This window comes from Alligator mississippiensis, chromosome 5, assembly GCF_030867095.1.
Source record: "Alligator mississippiensis isolate rAllMis1 chromosome 5, rAllMis1, whole genome shotgun sequence".
Taxonomy (NCBI): domain Eukaryota; kingdom Metazoa; phylum Chordata; order Crocodylia; family Alligatoridae; genus Alligator; species Alligator mississippiensis.
Window position 1 is genome coordinate 28,423,980 of NC_081828.1, and position 25,277 is coordinate 28,449,256.

The following is a 25,277-nucleotide window of genomic DNA, read 5'->3' on the forward strand; positions in this document are numbered from 1 at the left end:
AGGGCCAGAGGCCAGCCAGTATGGCTCCCCTAGGCCTTAATCCCTGCTCTGCCCTGGAGGACCACAGTAGGCGTCTGCTCGCTCCAACTGCTGCTGCCACCACTCGCTCCCTGCAAGGAGGGAGCAGCAGAATAAGCCCCCTCCTGCCCCCTTTGCCAGCTGCCAGAGGGAGGGGGAAATAACCCCCATCCCTGCCCCCTGCCTAAGGGGACCATTCTGGCTGGGCTCTGGCCCACCCCTGATGCTGGAGCAGTGGGGGGAGCGAGTGACCCTGACAAGGGCAGCAGCCTCTGTCATGGTGTCCCAGAATGTGAAACTCTTCCTGACAGGGGGCCCACGCTGCGGGTGGGGGCGGGGGTGGGGCAAGGAAAGCTGCCGCAGATGAGAAGCAGCAGTTGTGCTAGGGGGATTATGGCCCCCTCCAAGCCCTGGTGCTGCCGCTTGCCCCACGCAGTCTGCGGCAGCTTTGACCCCCACTTGTGGCCCCACCACCAGAAACAAGGTCACGCTCCCAGACACCAGATCAGGGGCTGCTGTCCCATCAAGGCCCTGGCCTCCTTGTCACTCCAGTGACAGGGGTCGGAGCACAGCCAGAGGCCAGCTCACAGGTCCCCTTAGGCAAGGGGACAGGGAGGGTGGTTATTCCCTACTCCCTCCAGCATCTGGCAGGAGAGGCAGGAAGGAGCTTATCCCACCGCTTGCCACCACTGTCTGCAGTCCCCTGGGGCAGAGGGACATAACCCCCCTCCCTGCCTCCTCTGCCTCAGGGGCCATGTTGGCAGGCCTCTGGCCATGTCCCAGCCCTGCCACTGCAACAATGATGGCGGGGAGTGCCCGGTGAACCCCAGCTAGGGTCCATGCCAGTGAGATGGGGATGGAGGGAGGGGGAAATTAAAACTTCTCCCTAGCCAGTTCATTCCAAGCTACTGCTGGGGCTGGCCATGCCCCTGCCACTGGAGCAACCAGCAGAGATGTGCAGGTCTGGGACAGAAGTTACATAAACCAGTTTGAGCTCAATCAGTTAAGTCTGATACTGTATTACATTCAACCAGGTTCATCTCAAACTGGTTTGGGCCATTTTGAAAGCAGTTTATGTGCACTGAATGCGTTCTGTGCACTTATGTGTTCTGTTAAAGGTTTAAACCAGTTTCTGATCACTTAAACTAATTTATGTACAACTTCTGTCCCTAGCCTTGGACACTGATGGCTCTCCTAGCTGATGCCATACTTCGGAAGATCAGATACCAGGGAAGTGTTGTTTGAGGAGGACTTTCTGTCCCCCTTCCCCAAAACACTTGTAAAAGTTGTAAAATTGCATATGGAACATTTTAAATCGCCTTTCTAAACCCAAGGCCTTATTCTTCAGTACAGTTGGGACTATGGAAAGGAGCAGAGTAGAGCAGGCAGTGATTATAAAATCATTTTGAAGTTAGTTTCTTAAGAATGAAGAGAAAGAGATATAGTTGTCTATGCATATTTGGATTTCTGAAATCTATACAGCTGGTCACTGAAGATTTGTGGGTTTTTTCCCTGCAAAATGTTCATTTCAAACTGGGGTGAAGTTTCAAACTCTATTTGTGTCTATCTGCTATGTGAAAATCTTACCTTAGCTTGTATTTCCATCTTTAGAGTTGATCCAACAATAGTTAAGACGTCACTGACAATAATCATGATATACCACCCATTGACAAATTCCATTTGATCAGCAAAAGAGACTTCTTTCTTATAATAATGTAGGAAGAAGTGCACTAATTCCTAAAGGGGGAGATGTGAGGAGGAAAAAAAAGAAAGAGAGAGATTACAATCAAACTTTAAAGTTTAAAAGACTAGCAAGTGTTCCTGAGAAAGTTCTGTACCCACCCTTTGGAGCTGAATTCCCTTAGCAACAGATCGAGTGCAGAGAATCAATGAAGCTAAACAAGTCAGTATGACAAAGGCATCAAATATCATCATGTAATGAGTGTTCTTTTGTACTGAGAAGGGAAAAAAAAGCAAGCCAAAACATGTTAAACTCTGTCTAGAGCATGTAGTTAAATCAAATTTAGTTTTCTATAGAACTTCTCAATATTTTCTCCATTAAAGTTTAGAGGGAGATTAGCATATCTCTGGAATTACAGGCATTACTATAACAAGCTACCCAATGCTGCTGCTCAGCTGTGAGTAGCATTTCTCATTTAGAAGCTTTCCTGTATTCACTCTCCAAGCATTTCCGAGCTCACAAGCCAAAATAGCCTGCAATATCCTTTTGTATGATCTTTATTACCAATACTACCCTACAGTATAATGCTGGAGTGACTACAATGCCTCATGAGAGCATGAAGTATTTGTTCCTTGTTTTAGAGCTACAAAAATTGAGGCACAACAGGGGTTTTCTGAATAAAAAAGTCACAGAAATTCTTCAGTGCATGTGTTCAGTTCCATTTCAATAGCTCAGCTACTAGATAAGCCTTCCCTCCCAGAGCAATGCAGATGGTTGCTTGAACAACTCCACAAAAACAGCCAAGCATTATAAATTATAGTGGGCATGATTTTGGCACCAATTTTGCCTTAAGAAATGCATACTTAGACTCAACTGATTTAAACAAGTCAAATTTTGCATCAGAGCTATATTTGCTACTTAGAGGATTAATTGAATACCTTATATTCTACAGCTTTTCTATAAACCACATGTCTAAATTAAGAATCAGAACAAATGGTGTTAAAATTCCAGTACTAAGAAATCATACTAATTTTACTCATACCTCCCCCCACCTCCCAAAAAAGTAACCTATTAATAATTGGATCTATGTTTGAAGGGCTTCTTGGACAAGGAGCTCTGTATCTGGTTAATCACAATAGTTTTGAAAAGAGACAAACTATTTAGACCTTCAAAACAGGGAACTGAAGATTCAGGTGACCTCACAAGGGTCCTTTCTAGAACAGCCCAAAAATAACTATGTTTTGTATACACACAAAAAAAAAGAGTACTGCAAATTTTGTACCTTAATCCAAATGGATACAAATTTAGAACCATTAAGAAATGGCTGGTATAATTTGCCTTCAATTTGAGATCTATTTACAGACTGCCCAGTAGAGTTGTCTCTAAATTATGGTTAGTGTCCATTATAACAACAATTTACATATATGAAAATTTAGGTTATCAACATCACATAGGTGATGTCAATCAACTTTTTGTATATGCACAAGACCTATTTAGAGCTAGTATGCCATCTAGTGTGTAGTTAGAGCTAAGCAAGTAGCAGCCCTCACACAAACCCCTTTAATTTTAGCAGAGTTTTTTGCTCATCCTCCATGGACTTCACTTTACTAGGAAAGGATTGGTATTCCTTTCACCTTTCTTTCCATCCCTCCATTTTCCCAAAGACTTTAAAATCAAAATAACAAGAGGAAAAAACAAAAACATTCAAATCCTGGATATTATTCAAACCATTCCATTTAATGGCAAGGGAATAAACAAAACAGTACACTACGGAAAGCTTTGGGTCTCAAACAAGAATAAAGAGTAAATTCCCATACACATTCATACACCATTTTAAAAAATCTTTTAAGAGTATTCCAGCCATTCCAAATTTTAAAATCAAAATTAAGCAAGTCTACTTCCTTAGTTTTGTTCACTTGTTATAGGAATACATGATTTTTTAAATTTTCCCTATTTTCCACTAGGAGTATTCAGTTTTGGCACTGGTTGTCCGTTCTCAAATTTTAAATCAATGTTTAGTGCCCCAACATTTTAAATAAAAGGTTAAATGTTGAAAATTAAAGGTTATTTATAAAACCACCACTTTATCAAAAATTCCTCATCTTAGTTGGAAAGGGGACAGAGAGAAAAAAAATGAAATACAACTCAGTTCAGAGTCATCTGGAAATGTTTTAACTACTTACTTGATCCAGAAACATGCCAGTCTTTACATTCCCTAATGGCAATATCATTGTCTAGACTTATTTTGATTCTTCCACTGTGAGCTTTATTGTCAAACAGTATCTATTAAAGGTGGGGAAAGAGTTTGTACAGTTACAAGTGTGCATACAAAGTTACTAAATATTTATCTATTTTATGCCACTAATCAGTCATAGTATATTTGGAAGATATTTCTATCTACTGAGGGAAATTATGCAGCTTTGGAAATGCATCTAAGATAATATAAAATATTAATATATCAACTTGAAAACTGATTAACAAAAAGGTAAAAATCTGATGAATCACTTATTTTCCCATTTCTGTCTGTTGGAATAAGAATAGTGACAGTCATTTAAAGTGCCACTCAGATCTGATCAGCACACAACTGTTCCAAAAAGGGGAAGGTTAAATCCTTGAAGCATACTGAAAAGCTGCAGATCAGTTTGTTTTGTTGTTCTCTGTGATGTCCCAACACAGGTAAGTGACTAGTGGCTTCCACCACCACCACCATATATTTATAGACCCTATAACCAAGCCATATATCAAATGACAGCTGATTTCTGGTCCCTGATGTTTTTTTCAATTTTTTTTCCTTAGGATCTGCACTGCACTTACAATAATCAATACCAATTATTTCTCACAGTGATAAATAAAGATACATCTAAGCTTATACTTACAGTCAAAGTAAAATCATAACAGTCTGGGAGTTCATGGTGACGAACTGTCTGGAGATTGATTGCCTTCAGATTAAACATAAGCTGCACTGTTACAAGTCTGGAAGGCAATTTTGTATTAGCTTTTCACAGTAATAATATTTTGTACACAAGTGCAGGAACCAAGTATTCCCCCTCACCTATGAAAGTCCAGAGTGAAATTGAAATCATGCTTTCCCAGCGTTCTGTTTTCCAAGGGCATCATGGGCTCAATATAGAAACAGTCTGCCATTAAAGAAGAAGTACAAACAATGAAATTGGGTAGATTCAGTGTTGGTTTTAATTCTACCCCCAACCCCCATAGGACAATTATGCTCACAGAATTACAGAACGTAGAAAAGTAGGGCTGGAAGGGACCTCAGGATGCCATCTAATCCAAGCCCCTACTCAAAGCAGGATCATCCCTATGCAAACCAGACCATGGACGTCTTTGTCTAAACTATCCCTAAAACTACAGTGAATGCTGCTATTAACTGTATACCTCAGATGGATCAGTCACGTCAGAAAAAAGTCTTGTAACAGTGCTGCCTTTCCCGTATGCCAGCTCAGTGCATTATTCACTTAATTAACAGTTACTCCTTTCTTACCTTACAGGCAAGTTATGAGGGGAAATACATTAATGAACAAGGAGTTCACAAAATGGTGAGACGGGCCACAGAAAAAACCTACAGTTCTGTCAAAAAATCAAAAGTTACTTTCCTCATCTGAAGAGCTTTAGAATCAGTTTGTTTTAAAATACAGAACAAAGTGTTTCATAAGTGATGAGTTGAACTAAGTTTTAAAACAGAGCATATGTTCACAAAATTGAAGAAGCTGTGAGATGAGGAACATTTTACATTCCGTGGCAATTTCAAGGGTGGAAATGGGGGATGTGGGGGGGTAGGTGCAGTGGTGTAGTTGCACCCCTCCCCCCCCCCCCCCCACACACACACACTTTGATTCCTGCTCCACCCTAAAATCAGATGCCTGGGAGGGGCAGCAGCACTGCTATTCAGGCAGTGATGAGAGAGCTCATTCATGGCTCATTGTCTCCCCGGTTTCTATTAATCTCTCTCCACTCCTTGTTAACAATCCTTCTCCCTTTTAGTGGTCTTGATGTTCTACTATTCAAACTATCCTTTCTTTTGTAGTTTCGACATCTGTTAGCCATTCCAGGTAAGATCTTTCTTCGGTTTCACAGCCCTGCAGATGGCTGGTTTTAGCCCTAGTTAAAAACTTTAATTCAGATATAGAAATGACTGACAGTGAAGTATTGGATACACTGTCAAAACATTCAAGGGGGCTAGATTTTTGTTTTATAAATCTAAATAAGAGGACTATACCTCGGTTGCTCGGGGCTGCAGGGGGGCGGTCAGGATGGAACTGGGACTAGCTACCCAGATCAAGGACAACAAGAAGTCCTTTTTTAAATACATAGGGGGCAAAAAGCAGGTACCGGGTAACATGGGGCCTCTGCAAGACACGCTAGGAAATCAGGTTGCTGCACCAGATGACAAGGCTAACCTATTTAATGATTTCTTTGCCTCCATTTTCCTGAGCAGGGACCAGATCAGCCTGTCCGCTGGGACCCCCTCAGGCCCCGGGGGAGGCACACCCAGGCCTAGGGTCAGTGAGGATCTAGTCAGGGAACTTCTGGAGGGACTGGACATATTTAAGTCAGCTGGTCCTGATGACCTCCACCCCAGAGTGCTGAGGGAATTAGTAAAGGTCATTGCGGGACCCCTGGCATGGCTTTATGAGCACTCATGGTGCTCTGGTGTGGTGCCAGAGGACTAGAAAAGGGCCAATGTGGTTCCCATTTTCAAAAAAGGGAGGAAGGAGGACCCAGGAAACTATAGGCCAGACAGTCTTACCTCAATCCTGGGTAAGCTTTTTGAGAGAATTATCCTGGCACATGTGCGCGTGGGGCCAGCAGAGGAGATTATGCTTAGGGGCAACCAACACGGGTTCATTAGAGGCAGGTCCTGTCAGACCAACCTGGTGGCCTTCTATGACCAGGTCACAAAACCCTTAGACGCAGGGGTAGCAGTGGACATAGTCTTTCTGGACTTCACAAAGGCCTTCAACACTGTCTCTCACCCCATTCTCATTAAAAAACAAGGTCAGTGTGGCATCGACACCTATACAGTCAAATGGGTCGCTAACTGGCTGGAGGGCCGCACCCAGAGAGTGGTGGTGGATGGGTCATTTTCAACCTGGAGGGATGTGGGTAGTGGGGGTCCCCAGGGCTCGGTCCTCAGACCTGCGCTGTTCAACATCTTCATCAGTGACTTGGACAAGGGGGTAAAAAGCACCCTATTCAAATTTCCTGATGACACTAAGATGTGGGGCAATGTGGGCATGCTAGAAGGGAGAAATAGGCAGCAATTGGACCTAGATAGGTTACAGGGGTGGGCGGATGAGAACAGGATGGGTTTCAACACTGACAAGTGCAAGGTGCTGCACCTGGGAAGGAAGAACCAGCAGCATACCTACAGGCTGGGGAACTCCCTTCTCGTCAGTGCAGAGGCAGAAAAGGATCTTGGAGTCATTATTGATGCCAAAATGGACACTGGCCGACAGCGTGGGGACGTGGTCAGGAAGGCCAACCGCACCTTGTCATGCATCCACAAATGCATCTCAAGCAGGTCCAAGCAGGTGATCCTCCCCCTCTATGCAGCACTGGTCAGGCCGCAGTTGGAGTACTGCGTCCAGTTCTGGGCGCTGCACTTCAGGAGGGATGTGGACAACATGGACAGGGTCCAGAGGAGGGCTACTCACATGATCGGGGGCAGCAGGGCAGGCCCTACGAGGAGAGGCTAAGGGACCTGAACCTGTTCAGCCTCCACAAGAGAAGGCTGAGGGAGGGATCTAGTGGCCTGTTACAAACTAGTCAGAGGGAACCAGCAGGCATTGGGGGAGTCCCTGTTCCCCCGAGCACTACCAGGAGTGACTACAAATAATGGTCACAAGCTGGCAGAGGGTAGATTCAGACTAGACATCAGGAGGCGCTACTTCACTGTCAGGGCAGCTAGGACCTGGAACCAACTTCCAAGCAAAGTGGTGCTGGCTCCTACCCTGGGGGTCTTTAAGAGGAGGTTAGACAAACACCTCGCTGGGGTTGTTTGACTCCAGTACTTTTTCCTGCCCATGGCAGGGGGTCAGACTTGATGATTTGCTCAGGTCCCTTCTGACCCTACCAACTATGAAACTAGGTACATTTCATTATAATGATTATAGGACTGAGGACACACTGCCACTATATTTTAATCAAAGACCTGGAAAGTGGAATGCAGTGCACCCTCAGCAAGTTTGCACATGACACCAAGGTGGGTGGAGTAACAGATACACTGGAAGGTAGGGCTAGGATTCAAAGAGACCTAGACAAATTGTGGGATTGGACCAAAAGGAATCTCATGAGGTTCAATAAGGACAAGTGAAAAGTCCTGCACTTAGGATGGAACAATCCCATGCACTGGTTCAGGCTGGGGACTGACTGGCTGGGCAGCAGCTCTGCAAAAAAAGGACCTGGGGGTTACAGTAGATAGTAAACCAAATATGAGTCAATAGTGTGCTCTTGTAGCCAAGCAGGCTAATGGCATAGTGGGTTCCTTTAGGAGAAGTGTTGCCAGCAGATCAAGGGAAGTGATTATTCCCCTCTATTCAGGACTGGTGTGGCCATATCTGGTGTACTGTGTTCAGTTTTGGGCCCCCCACTATAGAAAAGGTGTAGACAAATTGAAGAGAGTCCAGTGGAGAGCAACAAAAATGATTAGGGGGCTGGGGCATATGACTTATGAGGAGAGGCTAAGGGAACGGGGCATATTAAGGCAGGGAAGAAAAGACTGAAGGGGTATTTAATAGCAGCTTTCAACTACCTGAAGGGTGGTTCCAAAGAGAAAGGAGCTAGACTATTCTCAGTGGTGGCAAATAAACAAGGAGCAGTGGTCTCAAGTTACAACAAGGGAAGTTTAGGTTAGATATTAGGAAAATCTTTGTCACTAGGAGGGTAATAAAACACTGGAACAGGTTACCCAGAGAGGTGGTGGAATTTCCGTCCTTGGAGGTTTTTAAGACCTAGCCAGGCAAAGCCTTGGCTGGGATGATCTAGTTGGGGATAGTCCTGCCCTGAGCATGGGACTGCACTAGATGACCTCCTGAGGTCCCGTCCAATACCCTAATTTTCTATGATTCTATTGTTTGCTTGTTTGTTTTTTTTAACTTTATATGAATTTTAGCAAAATAGTGTTCATTCTAATAGTTATATTTGTTTTTGCTTTTATCTTAAGGTGAATAATATAGCACTAGCCCCATAGCATGTTAGTAAAGCTTCTAATTTCTCAACTGGAGGAAAATGTGTTGCATTGGTGATGATGTACCATGTCATCTGCAACCCCTTTTTCAAAATCCTAGAGATTCACCCATGGGAAATTTGATATGCTTTAGAAATCTGTTTCAGTATTCAACAGCCAGAGAACAAATAAACAAACATAGATAACTAATTTAAAATCTAAGAGTTTAAATAAGATATTAAGCAGCAATTTCACCAGTTTCAATTTCTGGGTCAATGTCAAAGGTATCATTTCCAGGGCAGATGCTTCCTCGTTTGTAGAATTGTTGACATATAGCCATAGCAGTGTGTTCTACTCCTTTCTTCTCATAAGCATGGTTTCCAACAGATATGTTGCGCAGCTGCAAGTACTAAGTCAAAAGCAACAACTAGTCAAATGAGGTTAAACACTGTCAGGAATCCTACAGCCTTTGAAGGACCCCCCCCCCCCCAAAAAAAAACAAAAAACAAAAAACAACAGCCCCAAAACAAAACCAAAAAACCCAGCAGTGTTCATTTGAATGCACACTACAACCATCTTAGTGTTTTGGTAAAATTTAAACAATTTGGAACTTCCACAATCACACTCCATAATCAGAGCTCACCAACTTTCAGATATTTTTACCTGGGCAAGAGGATCCTAAACTAAGTGTTTGCCATTAAATGTTCTCTTTACAAGTCCCTAACAAAGAGAGGCCAAGTATTTCATGACTTACGAAGAACTTGGAAATCTGTGGATTGGAAACATTCATGGACATGGCAGTGCAAGTGATCTTTACACCTTCCCATATATCCTTCTTAGCATCACCTTGTGTTCTTTAGATATAGCCAGACATCCATCCTAATGTGCCCAACTTGTTTTTCAGTGATCTCTGAACTTGTCTGACCTCCAGTGAAAGATGGAAAGCAGGTATATTTAAAAATAATTCCTGCTATATATTTATATTCAATTGAAGGCAGTGGAACAAAATTCAGTGAGCAAAATGATTCTCCCCAATCAGAAGACTGTAAGTTTCACTTTATACTAGGTTTACTAAGAAACATCATCTGTCTGCAAGATCTATTTCCTTTTCATTTGTGTGTGTCAACCCCTTGTCTTCAGGTCCTGCAAATCTGGCAGTATATTTCTTTTTCCAAAACACTTTTGGCTTATATAATTTTTCCTTCTTCCTTACCCAAGATTCTTCTATTAGCCTGTTACAAATAGTCACAGGCCTCCCAAACTAATAGAGAGGTCTAAGCAAAGATCTTTAAAAGCCTCCTGGGAGTAAGGAACTTCCTTCTTCCCTCTCTCACAGCTTGTGACAGAGCAACAAACTGAAGCAACAACTTAAGTCCTATGCTAGCACTCTAACCACTAATCTCCCTGTGTTTTCAAATTAGGCAGCACCACCAATAACAATGTCCACTTTAATTTTAAACTTTGAATTTTGGTAAGATCTGCCCACTTACCCACAACTGCAAAAAGTGAGATGAGGGGAAAAAGGTTATTTGGAAGTGTTTCAGCTGGAAAACATTGCATTGTAAAAGCCTTACCTACATACTCTTGCTTTCCAGTACACTACACTTAACTATAAGTCTATTGAGCAGCACAAGACTCAATGGAGCATTAGAAAGCTTTATTTAATATCTTTAAATTGAAAAGACTGATCAGACTTTTCCATCCAGTGTTGAAACTGGAGATGTTCATTAGATCAATGGAAATGACTGGCCTCAGGCTATTTGTGTTACACGGTGTCTGTAAATAAGCACAGTTTGATTATTGCTTACATAATTAATAATTCAAGGCACCACACCAAGTAGTGAGCTCTATTATCACATGCTTGTTTCACACAGCACGGTTTAGTATATGCATATTGCCTACTCTTACGATTTTTGGTGTTGTTCTTAAAGTCTAGAAATGTGAAAAACTTAACTCTTTTTTTATATATATATATTTATATTTAGAAACACTGTATATGTTAAAACCATGGTACTAAAACTCTGAGTACTTTGAGCAATACCTCACTCTCATTTACAGCTTCTTTGAGGTAGTCTACTTTTCAGAGACCTAGTCTACTAGCAGAGTTCATGCCATTGAAAGTTAAAAGTGTAATCGGAATATTTTGTACCACCAAAGTTAGGTATCCAGAAGCACTAATGGACAGAACTAGGAACACAATTCTGTACTAGATGCCAAAACAAAAGCTAAGTATAAGAATAGGGACCTCGTTTTTTGAGGTTTGAACCCTGACATTGAGTTATCCAAAAAAAGACAACTATGCCAAAATGCCAGTCTTATTTGAAGTTTTATTTAGTTTAGTCTAACTGGGTCCTTCAAAAAACAAAACAAAACAAAAAAACCCATCCAAAGTTAACAAATCCATTAGAGAAGTTGTGACAAGTCTACATGCTTACTATTCAAAAGGACTACAAGTGGAGGCTCTTAACCACTATATATTTACTGGTTAAGCCAGTGTATATAAAGCCAGAGTTAGATTAAATTATATGAGAGCACATCTATTCTCTTCCCTAGCTCAACAAAGTAGTTTTCCTGCTATAATTTTACAGGAAAAAGAATGTTAGTTGAATCTCTCTTTTACTTTAGCCATGGATACATAGATCTTGAAGATACAAACTCCAGGATTCTTTCCGGTATTCCTATATTTATTTTGCTTCCCCTTTGGTGGACAAAAGGATGATACCCCTCTCCTTCTCCCCAAATAAAAGTCAACAATCATCCTCATTTCAGAGACTGTTTGATTTCAGGTCCATTTTATAGGGGATTTGATTTTTGTAAAATGTTTATATAATATACACATTATAATAAAAGTCTTTACCTGGTTTACTGCAAAGAATATCTGGTCATAGACATCTTTTTGTGTATATACAGCATAAGTATCATCCATTCTGTCTGTATATCCTTTCAAAAAGAGGTGTTTGAATGCCACAGTGTTCTCCTCCTTGAAGGCCACCACCATTTGATTGCTCAATCCAAAAACTACCAACTGAAAAAGAAAAAAAAAAAAAAGACATTGTGTTTTAATTCCTAATAGAAAACTGGCTTTTGGTGGCTTAGGTCCCTGATGCGTGTTACATTTAAGGCATGATTAACAGATTAATCACACCTTTAATAATAACCCAGTCTATAACAAGGTGCATGGTTCAGGGGTGAAAGCCCAGCTGCAGAGGGTTAGAGAATAATAGCCAGCATGTCTAGGAGCACTGGGCCAGCTGATAGGGATGACTGACTGGGAAGAAGGGAAGCTGAGAAGAAAGGCAACTGGGCAGCACTATAGCAAAGCCCTTGCCCTGGACAGAAGAGACAGGGGGCGGTGGATTTTGCTGTTAATTTGTTTTTCTGTTTAATTTGAGGTAGGAAAGGGGGAAGGCTGGCTCCTGACCCAGGCTAGAGGAGGAACAACCAGCTATATGACCACATGTTCAAGTCAATTTAAATCAATTAATAAGTCAATTTAATACAGTAAATGAGCCATAAAGTTATTCCCCACACACTTTGTGACTCAATTGTTTTTAAACTGAACATGTGGCACTGGAGCTGGCCCATGACAGATCCCAGTGCCCAGCTGGGTGTCACGATCCAACACAGGGAAGCCCAAGGGCTTGGGATATAGCTGTCCCCTACCTACTTGGGCTGGGGAAAGAACAAGTCCCTGGATGCCAGGCCCTGCTGACCCACGGGGGCAGATGGTGGAGGGGTAGTGAGCCTGGTATCAGGGAACATCTCCCCAACATTGGGCTAACTGCACCCCAGACTTTTAGAAATCGTGTATACAGCTGTATTCCATATGTGGTTTTCTGACATCCCCAGTGCCTGGGGACCATAGGATCAAGGAGCCTCTCACCAGTCCCTTTGCACTGGAGAAGTCATAAAACTGCATGTTCAGCCCAGTCACAAATACAGTTTTTAAATGTCCCAACATGACAGGACCCCAGGATCCAGAAAAGGCTTCCCAGTTCCAGAGTTCCCATGTTCTAGAAACTGTAAAAGCCACGTGTGCCACCCAGGTGGGGCTTTAACCAGACCCCAGTTCATTCCCTGGCCTCAGCTAATAATCAACTGGATTGTGGACACCGAGTTTTCAACTTGCTGGTGCAGAGGAAGCCTAGGATCATGATCCCAAGCTCCCCCCCTGCACTGGCAAGTAAGGTGCAATTGGGATCTAATCCCCAATCCCAAAATAGCATGTCCTATCATGCCCATGTGGCATGGCGGGAGGAGCAGCTGTTGGGATTACAGATCAGATTACATCATGTCTTTAAGTAAGCATCTGTCAACAGCCTTAGAGTAGAACTCCTCTCCCAATGACAGCCATGGTTTCATCACATTAGAGACTGAACTCTCACTTCAGTTCTTTATTTCATAGTACAGGAAGAAAAACAAGAGGATGTTTGAATTTTCAGCTGCACCCCAAAAAGTAGTTGGTTTAGTAGATGACTCTTTTACTATGGTTATCTTTGTCTCCTCTTGTCATTTCCCATCCAGATAGAGGAGAATCCAACAGTTTAAGAAAACTGTCATCCCCACTCCTCCTCTTTCAATGACCTAAAGGGCAATACTTGTCTAGTGTCTCTCCCAACTCCACATTTAGTCTAATAAAGGATGTCACCCAAAAACAACCTCTTGCTTCTTGCACATTTCCTGGACCACCATGGCTACAACACTACAACCCTATTTTCTCCTCTCCTGTCAGAGTTGCAAGTCATTACATGAGTTTTGAAAGTAATTGCCAACTTCCAATGTCAATCCTAGTAAAATAAATTGAAAGAGACATTCTGGGACAATATAAAGGGGGGAATGTGGTTGTTCCACCTGTTGTGCACAGGTGAAAGCTACAAAGATTAACGATTATGGACACAACATTCTGCTATTATACTAAAAGCAATTATTAATATTAGGAGTAAATGACCACACATGTTAGCTATTAATTTTGCAGAGAGAGATTTTTAAAATAATTTTTATAGTCTGAATGAAAGCCCAATATTCTCTTCACTGACTTTACTTCCAATGGTCAGAGTGAAGGAAAATTATGAAAAATTGCCATAAAGTAAGGCAGCCAGTCACTAGGCTAACAGAGATTTTTTTTCCAGATTTGGTGAAACCTGGAAATATAATTTCTAAATGAGGGTAACTAAGTTATCAATCATCCTGACATATCAAATCTTATCTACACAAGGTATAGCTCTAGGGCAGGGGCAGGCAAAATATGGCTTGCAGGCCAGATCTGGCCCATTAGGCACTTTCATCTGGCCCATGACACCCACCAATTAATTGCATCCCACCCAGCCCTTCCACCCACAAGGGTGGGAGCGAGGTACCCACATGTACACCCTCCCCAAATGTATCCTATTGCACCTCACTCCTACCCTAATGGGTGGTAGGGTCTGGCCTGGCCAGCAGCCAGCTTCCAGGCAGGGCTGCTGCTGCCACTGCTGCAGCCCCCAGGGACCTGCTCTGTTACCCCAGTCTCCCACTGGCTCCGGGCAGCAGGTAGGGAAGCGGCAGAGGCATGGGCCAAGCTACAGCTGGATGGGAGCATGTAGCGTGGGGCTGGGGCTAGTGGCAGCATGAAGCCCACACCCAGGGGGTGGCAGCAGCATGGAGCTTGGGTGGGCAGGGTGTAGGTGTGAAGGGGGTGGAGTGTAGGGACACCTCCCCACACTCACCGCATTGCACACAGCCCCAGAAGATGGTAGCAGCAGCAGTCGAAGGCACTCGGCTCGCTCACGTCCAGCGCAGGTGCTGGTGCCCGGCAGGGCACAGCTCTGGCCAGCACTGCACATCACAGCAAGAGGCAGTCTATTGCCTCCACCAGGCAGTCTATTGCCAGTGCTCCCCACCACACATGCACAGCCCCAGCACTCACACAGCACAAGAGGGAAGCCCCATACGCTGGAGCCAGCTGCCTTCCCCAGCATTTAGTCAGCAGAAAAGGTGATTTGCAAATCAAATTACAAGGTTAGGTAGGAAGAAAATTATGAAAGAACTGAAGTTTCATTCTGACAGAACTAAATGCGTAAAAAGACAAAGGCCTTATGTAGTATATTTACATTTAATATTTATTATGACACAATATGCCATAGTTTCAATGCTCTGATGTTCATCAACACAAGAGGAAGCTTCTGTTGATACAGTTGCATTGTGTCAGAGCAAGCACAGCATTTGCCAGTTGCCCTTCTCCAAAATGGAAGCCCCTGCTCCCAAACTTATTTACCTGGATGGTTACCATCACTATTTTTAAAAGCTGAATCCCAAGTTTCCATGGTTTTCTTCCCCGGGCCCAGAATTTCTCACATGGGTTCATGAAAAAAAATTTAAGTTTCCTTCTAAGTTGGTCTTCTAAGAGTAACTCTTGTGATATAGAAGGGTGCTGTTTGTAGTTGTAAAGATTTTCATCATCATGAGAACTGCAGCTGCTTATAACCACTTCATTATTTTCCATTTCTGGGGAGAGGGAGGAGAGAACAACAACATTGTGCAAGTCAGTTGGGAACAAACATGAACACACACACGCACACAATTTCAGATTGTGCTAATGAAACTGAGATCTTGGTTGTAGTCTTCTACAAAATGTTGGCACATTACATTGCACTGAGAGCAAGACCCAAAGTCTTTATTTCATGTCTTTTTAAGAACTGCATTTGTAACAGTTAAGCTTTTGACAAGCCATTTAATTTACATATCAAGTATTAGACCCAAGACTTGGCTGTGAGATTTTTGTCCGGTTGGAGATACAGACTTAATAGCCATACACGCTCTGTTTTCTTCTCACAACAAAGCCACATACAAAATAAATTATAGGCACAAAGCAAAATAGATCTGTGGGGCAGAAAGTCATATATAAATATCAGCTTTCATGGGTACTTGTTATCTATCTCCTAGAGCTACGATTCTGTTGTATAAAAAAAAAGTAGAACCAGGCTAAATACAAGGTCTTGAAACCCTTTCAAATAAAAAAGAACATTTTCAGATGCCAATTCTCCTTTACACTAGGCTAAATTTAGAGGTGGCAACTAGTCCAAAACTAAAGTTACTATTACAAGGTCATTGTCTCTTCCAAGAGAGGTAGTTAGACATATTAATCTGAAGTCCATGTTATTACAGGCCAAACCATTGCGCTAAATAACGAGGAGTATAACATCTAAGGTTCATTCATTTGCAATTCTACAATGTCATATACACTATCACCTGATTACAGTGCCCCTCTGCCGTCTACACTGGATAGACTGGACGATCTGTACGGATAAGAAACAATGAACACCTGCCTGACATCAGTTGCAGAAAGACACAAAGGCCTGGTGCAGAGTACTTTAACCTTCCTAGATATTCCAACTGCAGGACTGCTTTTCTCCAACAGCAACATTTTAAAAAACAGTTTAAACAGAAAATTGAGAAACAAAAAATAATGCACAGACTGGATTGCGTTAAGTATGGGCTAAACCAGGACTACATATTCATATCTCATTACCTGGAATAGTTTTTATGACCCCTTTGTTCCTATGGATCTTTAACTTGTTTGCCTGCCAATCCCAGCACTCTTTCTTCCCTGCTCCCCTTCCTCTCCCTCCCCCTTCCCACCTTTTGTATTCAAGTCGCTCTCAACTTTATACACTGCTCTATGTTTGTCCTTTCACAGCTGCTGATGAAGTGAGCCCAAGTTCATGAAAGCTTATGCTCTATATTGATCTTATTAAAAATGTGCATATCTACTCTGCTTTTCTGCATCTCTTCCAATATGAGTCCCATTCCAGTGTTGGGCAACTACATGAGACTCTTGCCTTCAATTTAAAGATATTACAGTACATTTCTAGCCCTTGTGATTTACAAGGGAAAAAAAAGCTTGAAGCATAAAACCTTTAAGCCTGGAGGGTGAACAAGGTGGCAAATAAGTTGCTACCAATTTTGCTTGTTTTAAAATGGTGCTGGAGGTGGTGACTTTTTGTGATCTCCAATAATTCTCAAGTCATACTATAGAAGAACCCTGTAATAAGTGTACTTGTAGTTGGAGATTTCTTCACCTACATCTGCTATATTGTAAGAAGGAACTGAATAAAGATTTACTTTATTCCAGGTTTTATCAGAAAAAGTTTCTTACTATCATGTTTTGGAGCAACTAGGTCAAGAGCTTACAAAATTTAAATTCTCAGAAAACTTATTTTTAATACGTGGACAAGGTAGAGTTTTGCTTCAACTAAAATTGAGAAGTTAAAATTTGTTTCCTCTCATTTCTATCCTCATTTCTGTCCAAATTTTTAAATATACTTGAGGCATGTTTTAAAATGGGCAAAAGTCAGTTTTTAAAGCTACACGAGCCACAAAGCCTTCATTTCAATCTCTGATTCCAACTACCAGATTTCCTTAAAATCTAAGCACAATTCAAACATCAAAATTCAAAATTCAACTTTGATGGTAGTCATTGTACTCTATTAAACACAAGCATTTGAAATACCATGCAGAGCCTTAATTCCCCAAGAAACAGGTAATATCTTTTATTCATCTAATTATATACTTGTGAGCTATGCTGGACAATCTTTTGGGCACAAAATGCCCCTCCTCAGGTAACATCTACCACTGTCTCTCCAGATTATTGTTTATTGAATTAGTCCTATAATTGGGATCTAACATGGGCAGTGTTAGGGTACTTTATACACAAGAACTTGTCTAACATTTCTTCCAACTATATAAATCAAATTATTTCTTACATATGCCCTGGGACGACCCAGGCTATAAACATTCCAACCTTCGTTTCCCAGACAGCAGACAAACTGTAAAAAGAACTTCAAGTCCTGAAACTCATGAGTTTTGTTTTGTTTTTTTTACTGGAGATCACAATAATAAGCTTTAATGTAAAACAGGAGCTAAAACATTAGTACTTATTGTAAATCAGTTTCAATATTCCAACTAGGTAAAATTTTAACTTAATATAGCTTATTGAAAGATCCTAGCTCACCAGCCTCAAAATAGGTAGAGGCCATAATTACATATAACAAATATTTTTCACTCATTAACATTCATGCAGACTATCAGGCATCAAACTTGCAATATTGACCTATATACTGTATTTAAAACACTCAACACACATTTTTCTAGTCTCCTCAACACTTTCCTCCACCCCCACCATTATAAAAATTAAAGGAAGCCAAGTTCTTTTAAGAACCATATCTGTAATTTAGAGAACAGCAGCAAGAAAGTGTTGTGGAAGAGTGACTTCTATTAATCAAACATCAATATATTTTGCAGTCCAAAGCTACAAGTAGAGATAATACCAACAACCACACACAGAGATCTATCTCCAGTGATGCAAGTCAATGTTCTGTTGTCCTGAGAATAAGGAACAGACATCTGTTTTAGAACAGCCACATTTCCTAATCCATAGGAGGCCAAGGGCATTGGAATACATATTTGGGATGGAGATTTCCTGGGTAATATGCTATAAAAGCCTTCAGGACCATGGCTGAGTTTATACAAGGACTGTGACAATCAAGTGTTTCACAGAAAACTTGCATTGATTTCAGCAAAAAATAATGTGCAGCTAGGAGTGTAAGATTAGGTAGTCAGTACTGCAGTCCATATAGATTCAAGAAATTGCAAGCGTTAAACTCTAACATAGCTCTGAATATCTTTGGATGAGGGTGGTTTTAATCCAAGTATATTTAGATTAAAAAAAAAAAATCCAGTAGCCTATAGTCTAGGGCTCAGAGAATCACATTATGGTACAGACCACTAGCAACTTTGATTCCTTCAACATCTCAATTGAAAAAAAATAGAACAAAAACAACAACCTATAGTTTAATCTTCCAAAACGGTTTACAGCAAGAGTAGGTAATATATGGCCTGTGGGCCAGATACAATCCCTTGGTAGGCTGTATCTAGCCCTCAGCGGGTCCCTTAGCCTCACCCAGCCCAGGTGCAGGGGAGGCAACCCAAGCCATGGTGCATGCAGCTGGTTCCATCGCCCCAGGGTTCAAAGAGGGGCTGAGGCAGTGCAGCAGCTGGACTTAGCTTCCTGGCAGTCCTGGTGGTGGTGGCTCCTTCCAGAAGTCACTGCCAGTGTCACCACTGCTGCCAAACTTGCCTCCCACCCCTGCACCATTGCCTGGGCACCCCAGCCCATCTGCCCGGCACCTGCTGCCAGAGCTACCACACTGCCTGGGTGGGCAAGCATGGTCTCCATCTGGCTGGGACCCCTGCAGGCGGGGCACACTCAGCTTGGTCAATAAGATGGGGCCATAGGCAGCAGCATCTGAAGCAGAGACTGGGAGCAGGACAGGTTGGGGCTGGGACACTGACAGACCCAGGCCATTCAGGGAACGGATCACAGCTCTACCCTAGGTCCTGGCCTTGTGGTGTCACCACTCCAAAATCCCAGCCCAGGCCCCAGCCCATCCCACACTCATACCACTCCCCCACCCAGGTGCAGCCCCGCCCCATCCCATCCCATCCCATCCCATCTGCTGGGCTGAGCATGCCCTACTTAAAGGGGTCCCGGCCAGTCTCCATGAACACTCTGCCCGCCCACCCATCTGCTCTGTCCAGCACCCCTGGCAGTGGGTACATGGCAGACAGGCACATGCCACATAGGATCAATTGCACCCCTCCCTCCCCCCATGCTGGGCCAGGTCAGCATCCCCCCACACAACAGGTCACTGAAACTCTTAAAGTGGCCCTCCAGCCCAAATAATTGCCCACCCCTGACTTAGTGACACCAAGTATTTTTCTCCCACCAGGAAGGTAAAACTTACTGTATGGTGCTGCAAGTACCAACATAGGAACATGCTTTTACAGACATAAGGTTACAAGTTTGTTGATTTGTAATGGAAGTCACCACTAGAAATGCTAGGCACAGTTTGTACAACAGCAACTACTGTCATAGAAATGACTTTTCACAATCCCTTCTCAAAACAAGGAGCACACTCCTTTCAGCTAATTTAAGGAAACTCTGGCTCATGAGGACAGGCTCGGCTGTGTTGCTTGAAGCAACAAAGAATTGTGGAGCATGAGTCAGTGGTTTTCTTTCCAACACCTCATACAGATGGTCATTGCTTGTGGAGCTAAAGGAACTAGCAAGTGTCAGAGTCCAGGAGGGAATCAAACAGCTCCCAGCCCTGATTGTAGCTGTCTTTTCTTTCTCAGCCTTCTTCCCCTACCAGAGGGACACTGCACAACCACTGACCTTCCGGAGAATTACGATAGAAATACTGCATTTCGCAGTCTGCTCCTCTGACTCTCCCCTCCATGATCCCTTAGTTGTTTTCCTCAGGGCAACATCAGTTAAAAAAAATGATACAGTCCCTTACTGAGCAGCAGCAGCAGTACTAGCACATTATTTATATAACCCGCCGCTCAGCAAACTGCCTGGAGGGATCTGATTAGCATCTCTGCGAAGTGTCAGGACACCTGATGCCAATAGCCAGTGCAAGCAGCAGCCACCTACCTGCAAGCAGCAACCGCAGAGACAGTGCAAATTGCAAGGTGGATGATGGTGATAGTGCCTCTGGGTTCCTGGCCGGCTCTGCCTTTGCTGCCCGGCTTCCAAAGGGAACAAGAGAGGAAGTGCTGGAGGCAGCGCGCAGCCCAGAGCTGGTCTGGGACTAAGTGATGCGGCACCAGCAGCATGTGACTGACACACACCTCCTCCCACAGCCAGGCTGAATTTCACTGAGATCCGAGTCCTCTTAGCCAGCATTTTCCTTTTCTTTATCTACATCAGCAGAGCTCCAAACACCATACAGTGTCAAAGATTGTATGTGCTGGCCCCACACACCACTGAAGTTCAACAAGAGGGACCTGTTCTAACTCCTCTTGTCTTATGGCTATTTTACAAGGACACTGTAGATGCAAAACAAACTAACAAAACGTTGGAGCAAACAGACCTAATTCCCTCCTGATGTTACCAATAACAACTTAGATCATTAAAAGGGAAAATTTTCAAAATAAATTTTAGTTTTCATCACTTATGCAGTTTACTTCTTCATACTCAGGACCAGTCATTTCCATTATTTGTATTCTTTTTCCTTTCCGATCTTCTGTAAGATGGTGTTTGGGTTGCAAACACTGCAGAGAAATACATATTGCTTTAAACATCTCATTGAAATCAGAAATGATTAAGCCATCAGAATTTTGAATGAAATGCTGTTTCTATTAACTTGTACAGTGTAGCAGCTTTTTCTTATAAAAATTATATTTGAGTCCAAACATCAAGTGGCATTTTTAACTATGCTTTGGGCTGAAATAATGTGTTGTAAAAATACTGTTTTGCATCACACAGTGGACCGGGTGAGACAAAGGATAGCCGGGATGTATTCCTGGCCGTGCCCCTAGGAACGGTTTGACTTTGGCCAAGTGACTCTTTTCTGCACCTAGCAGCAGGGCTCCTGACTCGCTATCTCCGCGGGGTGTTGTGAAGACAAAGCAGATGAAGCAAAATGCTTTGAGGCAGTTGGATAAAAGGCCATACAACCACCAACATCCTTGTTTTATGAATGTTGTGAGAAACACCATGTGTCTGGATGCATGAAGACAGTTTTCCTTAGGCGTTCCCGGGGATAACTGTTCTTCTGGTGTGGTTTAGTACCTGCCGAGGTGTTGGGGCTTGAAGCCCACTTTATGGAAATGGGAGATTTCTCCCTAGCTTGCTTCTGCAGCCATATGGCTGAGCGCAGGCAAAACTTGGGGGCCTGGGCCTGTGCGTAGGATGCCTGCCAAAAGACTTTGGAAATACCTGATGCCCCTGGTGGGGGTGGAGGATGTTTGCGGGTTGCAGGGTTCTGGACTGACTCGCCGATTTGGACTTGATTTGGCTTGGCGCACAAAAAAATGTCCTAACACCGCCCCAAAAAACCCTGTATTAAATACACGCTGCAAGAGCCCTTCTCCAGGAACGTCACACACGTACTGTAGTGATAATGCTGCTTTTGTATTGCTTCCAGTGCTCCTACCTGGGCTCAAATACTGCTTTGTGTTGTAATTATGATCTCGGTCTTTAATAAAATCCCTTCTTTCCAGCTGAAAAAAAAAAAAGTCACAGTGAGGAAGGGCCTGTGCGAGGCAGCGAGGACGCTGAATGGCTCGCATTGGGGACTGCTCTTCACCAGAGGTGGCAATTATCATGCAGTACAATTCACCTATTGAGGTGCTTGGCGGGCAGCCTGTCCTCTGCTGAGAGCAATCGCTGCCCGCAGACAACAACAATCATCAAGAATAAGCATCGTCATCATCACCCTTGTTATTAACAGCAGCCATGTCCACAATAACGCAGGTCTTTGCCTAAGCGAGGCGACGTGGCAGTGGGAGCGGGCCGCGCCCTGCCCTCCACACGAGCCGCCCCGCCGCCTGGAGAGGCGGTAAGGGCCGGGCCGGGCCGGGCCGGGCCCGCCAGGCCTGACATCGCGACCCTGCCGCCGGCAGGTGCGCGCGGAGCACGCCGGGAGTTGTAGTCCCCGCGGCACCGCTCCCCTCCAGCCCCGCCTCGGCCCTGCCCAATAGCGGCGGGGGCGGCTGCAACCCCGCGCACCTATTAGTCCTGGGTTGGTTAGTCCCGCCCTCCGTTGCCCCGAGCAACGGCAGCGACGCCGGCGCCTGGGAGCTCCGGGACTGCGCGGCGCCGAGCCCGGCCGCAGGCAGGTGGGGCAGCGGCTGGCACCGGGCAGGGCCGGGAAGGCGGGGGACACCCGCGGGGGCGGATCTCGGCTTTGGCAGGGGGGTGCGGCAGCCTCCTCCTCCCCCGTGCCGGTGGGGCGGGCTGCCCGAGCCTCTGGGGACTTCTCCCCGCGCTGCCCCCGGGAAGCCCCGGCCCTGCACAGCCCAGCTGGAGCAGCTCCCACCCCGCCCGCGGGGGGCAGTGGGGAAAGCAGCGAGGAAGAGGCGGGAGGGGATGTGGCTCTGGGCACAAGGGACAGGGGGAGGCTCCTCACCTTTGGGGACTCTAAAAAAAGTCCCCAGCAGCTCCAGCAGGGTGGTGCCGCCCAAAAGCAGGGTGCAGCTGCGTCCACCCCTGGATACCCGCGAGACGAGGCAGGAAGAGCAACTAGAGATCCTGGGCTGCTGGGGAGGGGACAAGGCCCCCGGTGCCCAGGGAGCGCCACAGGGCCCAGTCCACCCTGATATGATGGATGTACTGAGACCTGTAGGTTTTAATGGGCCAAACACTGTTCACAACACAGTAGAGCGCTGGAGACCAGAGGCGGTCACCTTGCAAGGACACTGCCTGTGCAGCTGCTAGAAGTTTGACTAGAGCAGAGCAGAGCACAGCAGAGGCCAGGACCTGCTGTCAGGACCCCTCATGGTCACTGGAATTAAGCTTGGATTTCCCCCCCATCCAGCTGCAGGAGTGGACTCCTGAATCTTAGCTTTTATTTAAAACTGTGATGTTTCTAGCATGTGTGGTTGCAAATAGATCTAGCTAAGGGGCTTATCCAGCAATCTCTAAAAGCTTCCAGGGGTGAATCTAGGCAGGATGCCTTGGCACAAATGCACCCCTGCCCACACCCCACTTTCAGCCCACCATTGTGTGAGAGCAGCAGGTAGGGACTTTTTTTAAGTCCCTGAAGCAAGTAAGAATTTCCCCCTCCCTCCTCCTCCATGCTCAGCAGCACATCCTTTCCCTCCCCTCCCCTCCCCGCTGCCCCCTACTACTTCTGTCCCTGAGGATGGGGACAGAGCTCCAGAGAGGCTCCTGCCTGCTCCAGCTGGGCTGCACCAGGGACAGCAGCAGGAAGATGTCTCCTCTCCCTGGTTCCCACAGTGTTCTCTGCCAGTCCAGTAGCAGTTGTGGGGGAAGGGAACATTTTGCTGCCACTGTTATCTCTCTGAATCTGGCTCCATGTGCATCCCAGCTGGAGCAGGATGGGAGTAGCACTGGAGTTTACAACCCCACCCTGAGGTTAGCTGGAGACAGTGACATAAGCAGCAGTGGGCAAGGAGCTGTGGGGGAATGGGAGGGGAGAAGAGGGCACATGCTACTTAAGCATAGAGGGGAAAGGAGAGGGGAGGGAAGATTGAGGGACTTTACTTACTTACTTGAGGGACTTACTAAAGAAGTCCCCTGACTTGCTTGAGGGACTTTAAAAGAAGTCCCCTGCTGATGCTTCTGAAGCAGTCTCTCCACCCTGGTGTAGGGGGCAAGGCTGGGAGCCAGGGTGTAGTAGCCGTCTCTGTAGCACAAGTTGCTGCTCCTGCACCTGCTGCTCCATGCCTAAATCCTGGATCCACCCTTGAGTGCTTCCCAAGGTTTTTTCAGATGGCAAAATCTCCATATGGCTCAAATGTAGATCTTGATCCAGGAAAAGCCTTTAAGCACATTTTTAGCTTCACTGGTACTACTCATATGTCCAAGTGCTGTACTGAATCAGGGCTTCAATTATAAAAAAAACCCTCCAGCTTCATGCTAGAGGATTCCTACTGTGCACTCATGCATTGTTAATGTACACATTTGACATTTGACTCTCCCTGTGCCTGAAGAATGGTGTTTGTACCTAAAAGCTTGCAAAGAATATTTTTTCCAACTATTTAGTTGGTCTAATAAAAGATATTATATTTACCCAAAGAACCATGTCTGGTTACATTCGAGGCATATATGCATACAGCATGGAAGTATATGATTCATAAGCAATTCAGGCTTCAGCATTGACATGAAAATGTAGCTCTTTGCAACAACAGTAGCTATTTTCTTTGCAGACAGAAGTGTGACTGTTAAGTTGCCAGGATTCCTTTAATTTAAACCTGATATTGCAGCCCAGAAAAAAACAGGTAAAGTATATTTTGAATAATTTTCATGTGGCTTTTTCAGAAAATTTGATGATTCAGTTCTAAACTGTAATAAATCATAGTCCTAAATTAGTAATGCACACAAACCATAACCGTAAATGATTCAATTAGACCACTAATGAGTCATTTTTCTTTTTCTGTGTAGACAGCATCCTTAGCATTATGGATAGCTAATGAGCTTTCTCCTTCTATCCTACCCAGCAACTTTGTAGACTTGTTTGATAACTCAGAGTGTTTCAGTCCATTAAATGATTAGGAAAACTTTCCGCTCTTTACTTTTCATCTAAGGCTCAGGACATCCTGCCAGTTCCATGAACCAATTAATCTACAAATTGTCAAGCACAGATTTTACCTGAACACTACTAATTATTATATATCATTCTGTCCTTCTGACAATTTGTGCTGTTATGAAAGGTTTTGGATTGTACATCACATGCATCTGTGGACCTAAACTGCATCAAAGATAAAAAAGCAGAGGATTGTAACTGCTATCTCATTTTCAGTAACTATTCTTTGACCATGTTTCTACACTCTCCGATTTGTTTTCAGGTCAATGTTAATTTAATAAGTGTTGTTTCTAACCTTCTCTGT

General features: G+C 44.1%; 2 protein-coding genes across 3 annotated transcripts in view; one reads left to right on the forward strand and one right to left on the reverse strand.

Moving 5' to 3' along the window:
* MCOLN3 (mucolipin TRP cation channel 3) overlaps positions 1-22,328 on the reverse strand; it is a 40,914-nt gene extending 18,586 nt beyond the window's left edge. Inside the window, exons 1-9 of the mRNA XM_059728014.1 lie at positions 21,860-22,328; positions 15,136-15,365; positions 11,740-11,907; positions 9,138-9,291; positions 4,752-4,836; positions 4,576-4,672; positions 3,883-3,982; positions 1,861-1,973; positions 1,606-1,755 (exon numbers count right to left, since the gene is read on the reverse strand). Of these exons, the coding sequence (XP_059583997.1) occupies positions 1,606-1,755; positions 1,861-1,973; positions 3,883-3,982; positions 4,576-4,672; positions 4,752-4,836; positions 9,138-9,291; positions 11,740-11,907; positions 15,136-15,365; positions 21,860-22,031 (1,269 nt within the window). The 5' untranslated portion in view covers positions 22,032-22,328. The remainder of the gene's footprint in view (positions 1-1,605; positions 1,756-1,860; positions 1,974-3,882; positions 3,983-4,575; positions 4,673-4,751; positions 4,837-9,137; positions 9,292-11,739; positions 11,908-15,135; positions 15,366-21,859) is intronic.
* A 130-nt stretch (positions 22,329-22,458) lies between these two features.
* The window catches only part of DNAI3 (dynein axonemal intermediate chain 3), a 47,353-nt gene continuing 44,534 nt past the window's right edge, over positions 22,459-25,277 (forward strand). For both annotated transcript variants that reach the window (XM_014594605.3, XM_019489056.2), the window contains exons 1-2: positions 22,459-22,544; positions 24,597-24,668. The gene's annotated coding sequence lies outside the window, so the exon portion shown is untranslated. The remainder of the gene's footprint in view (positions 22,545-24,596; positions 24,669-25,277) is intronic.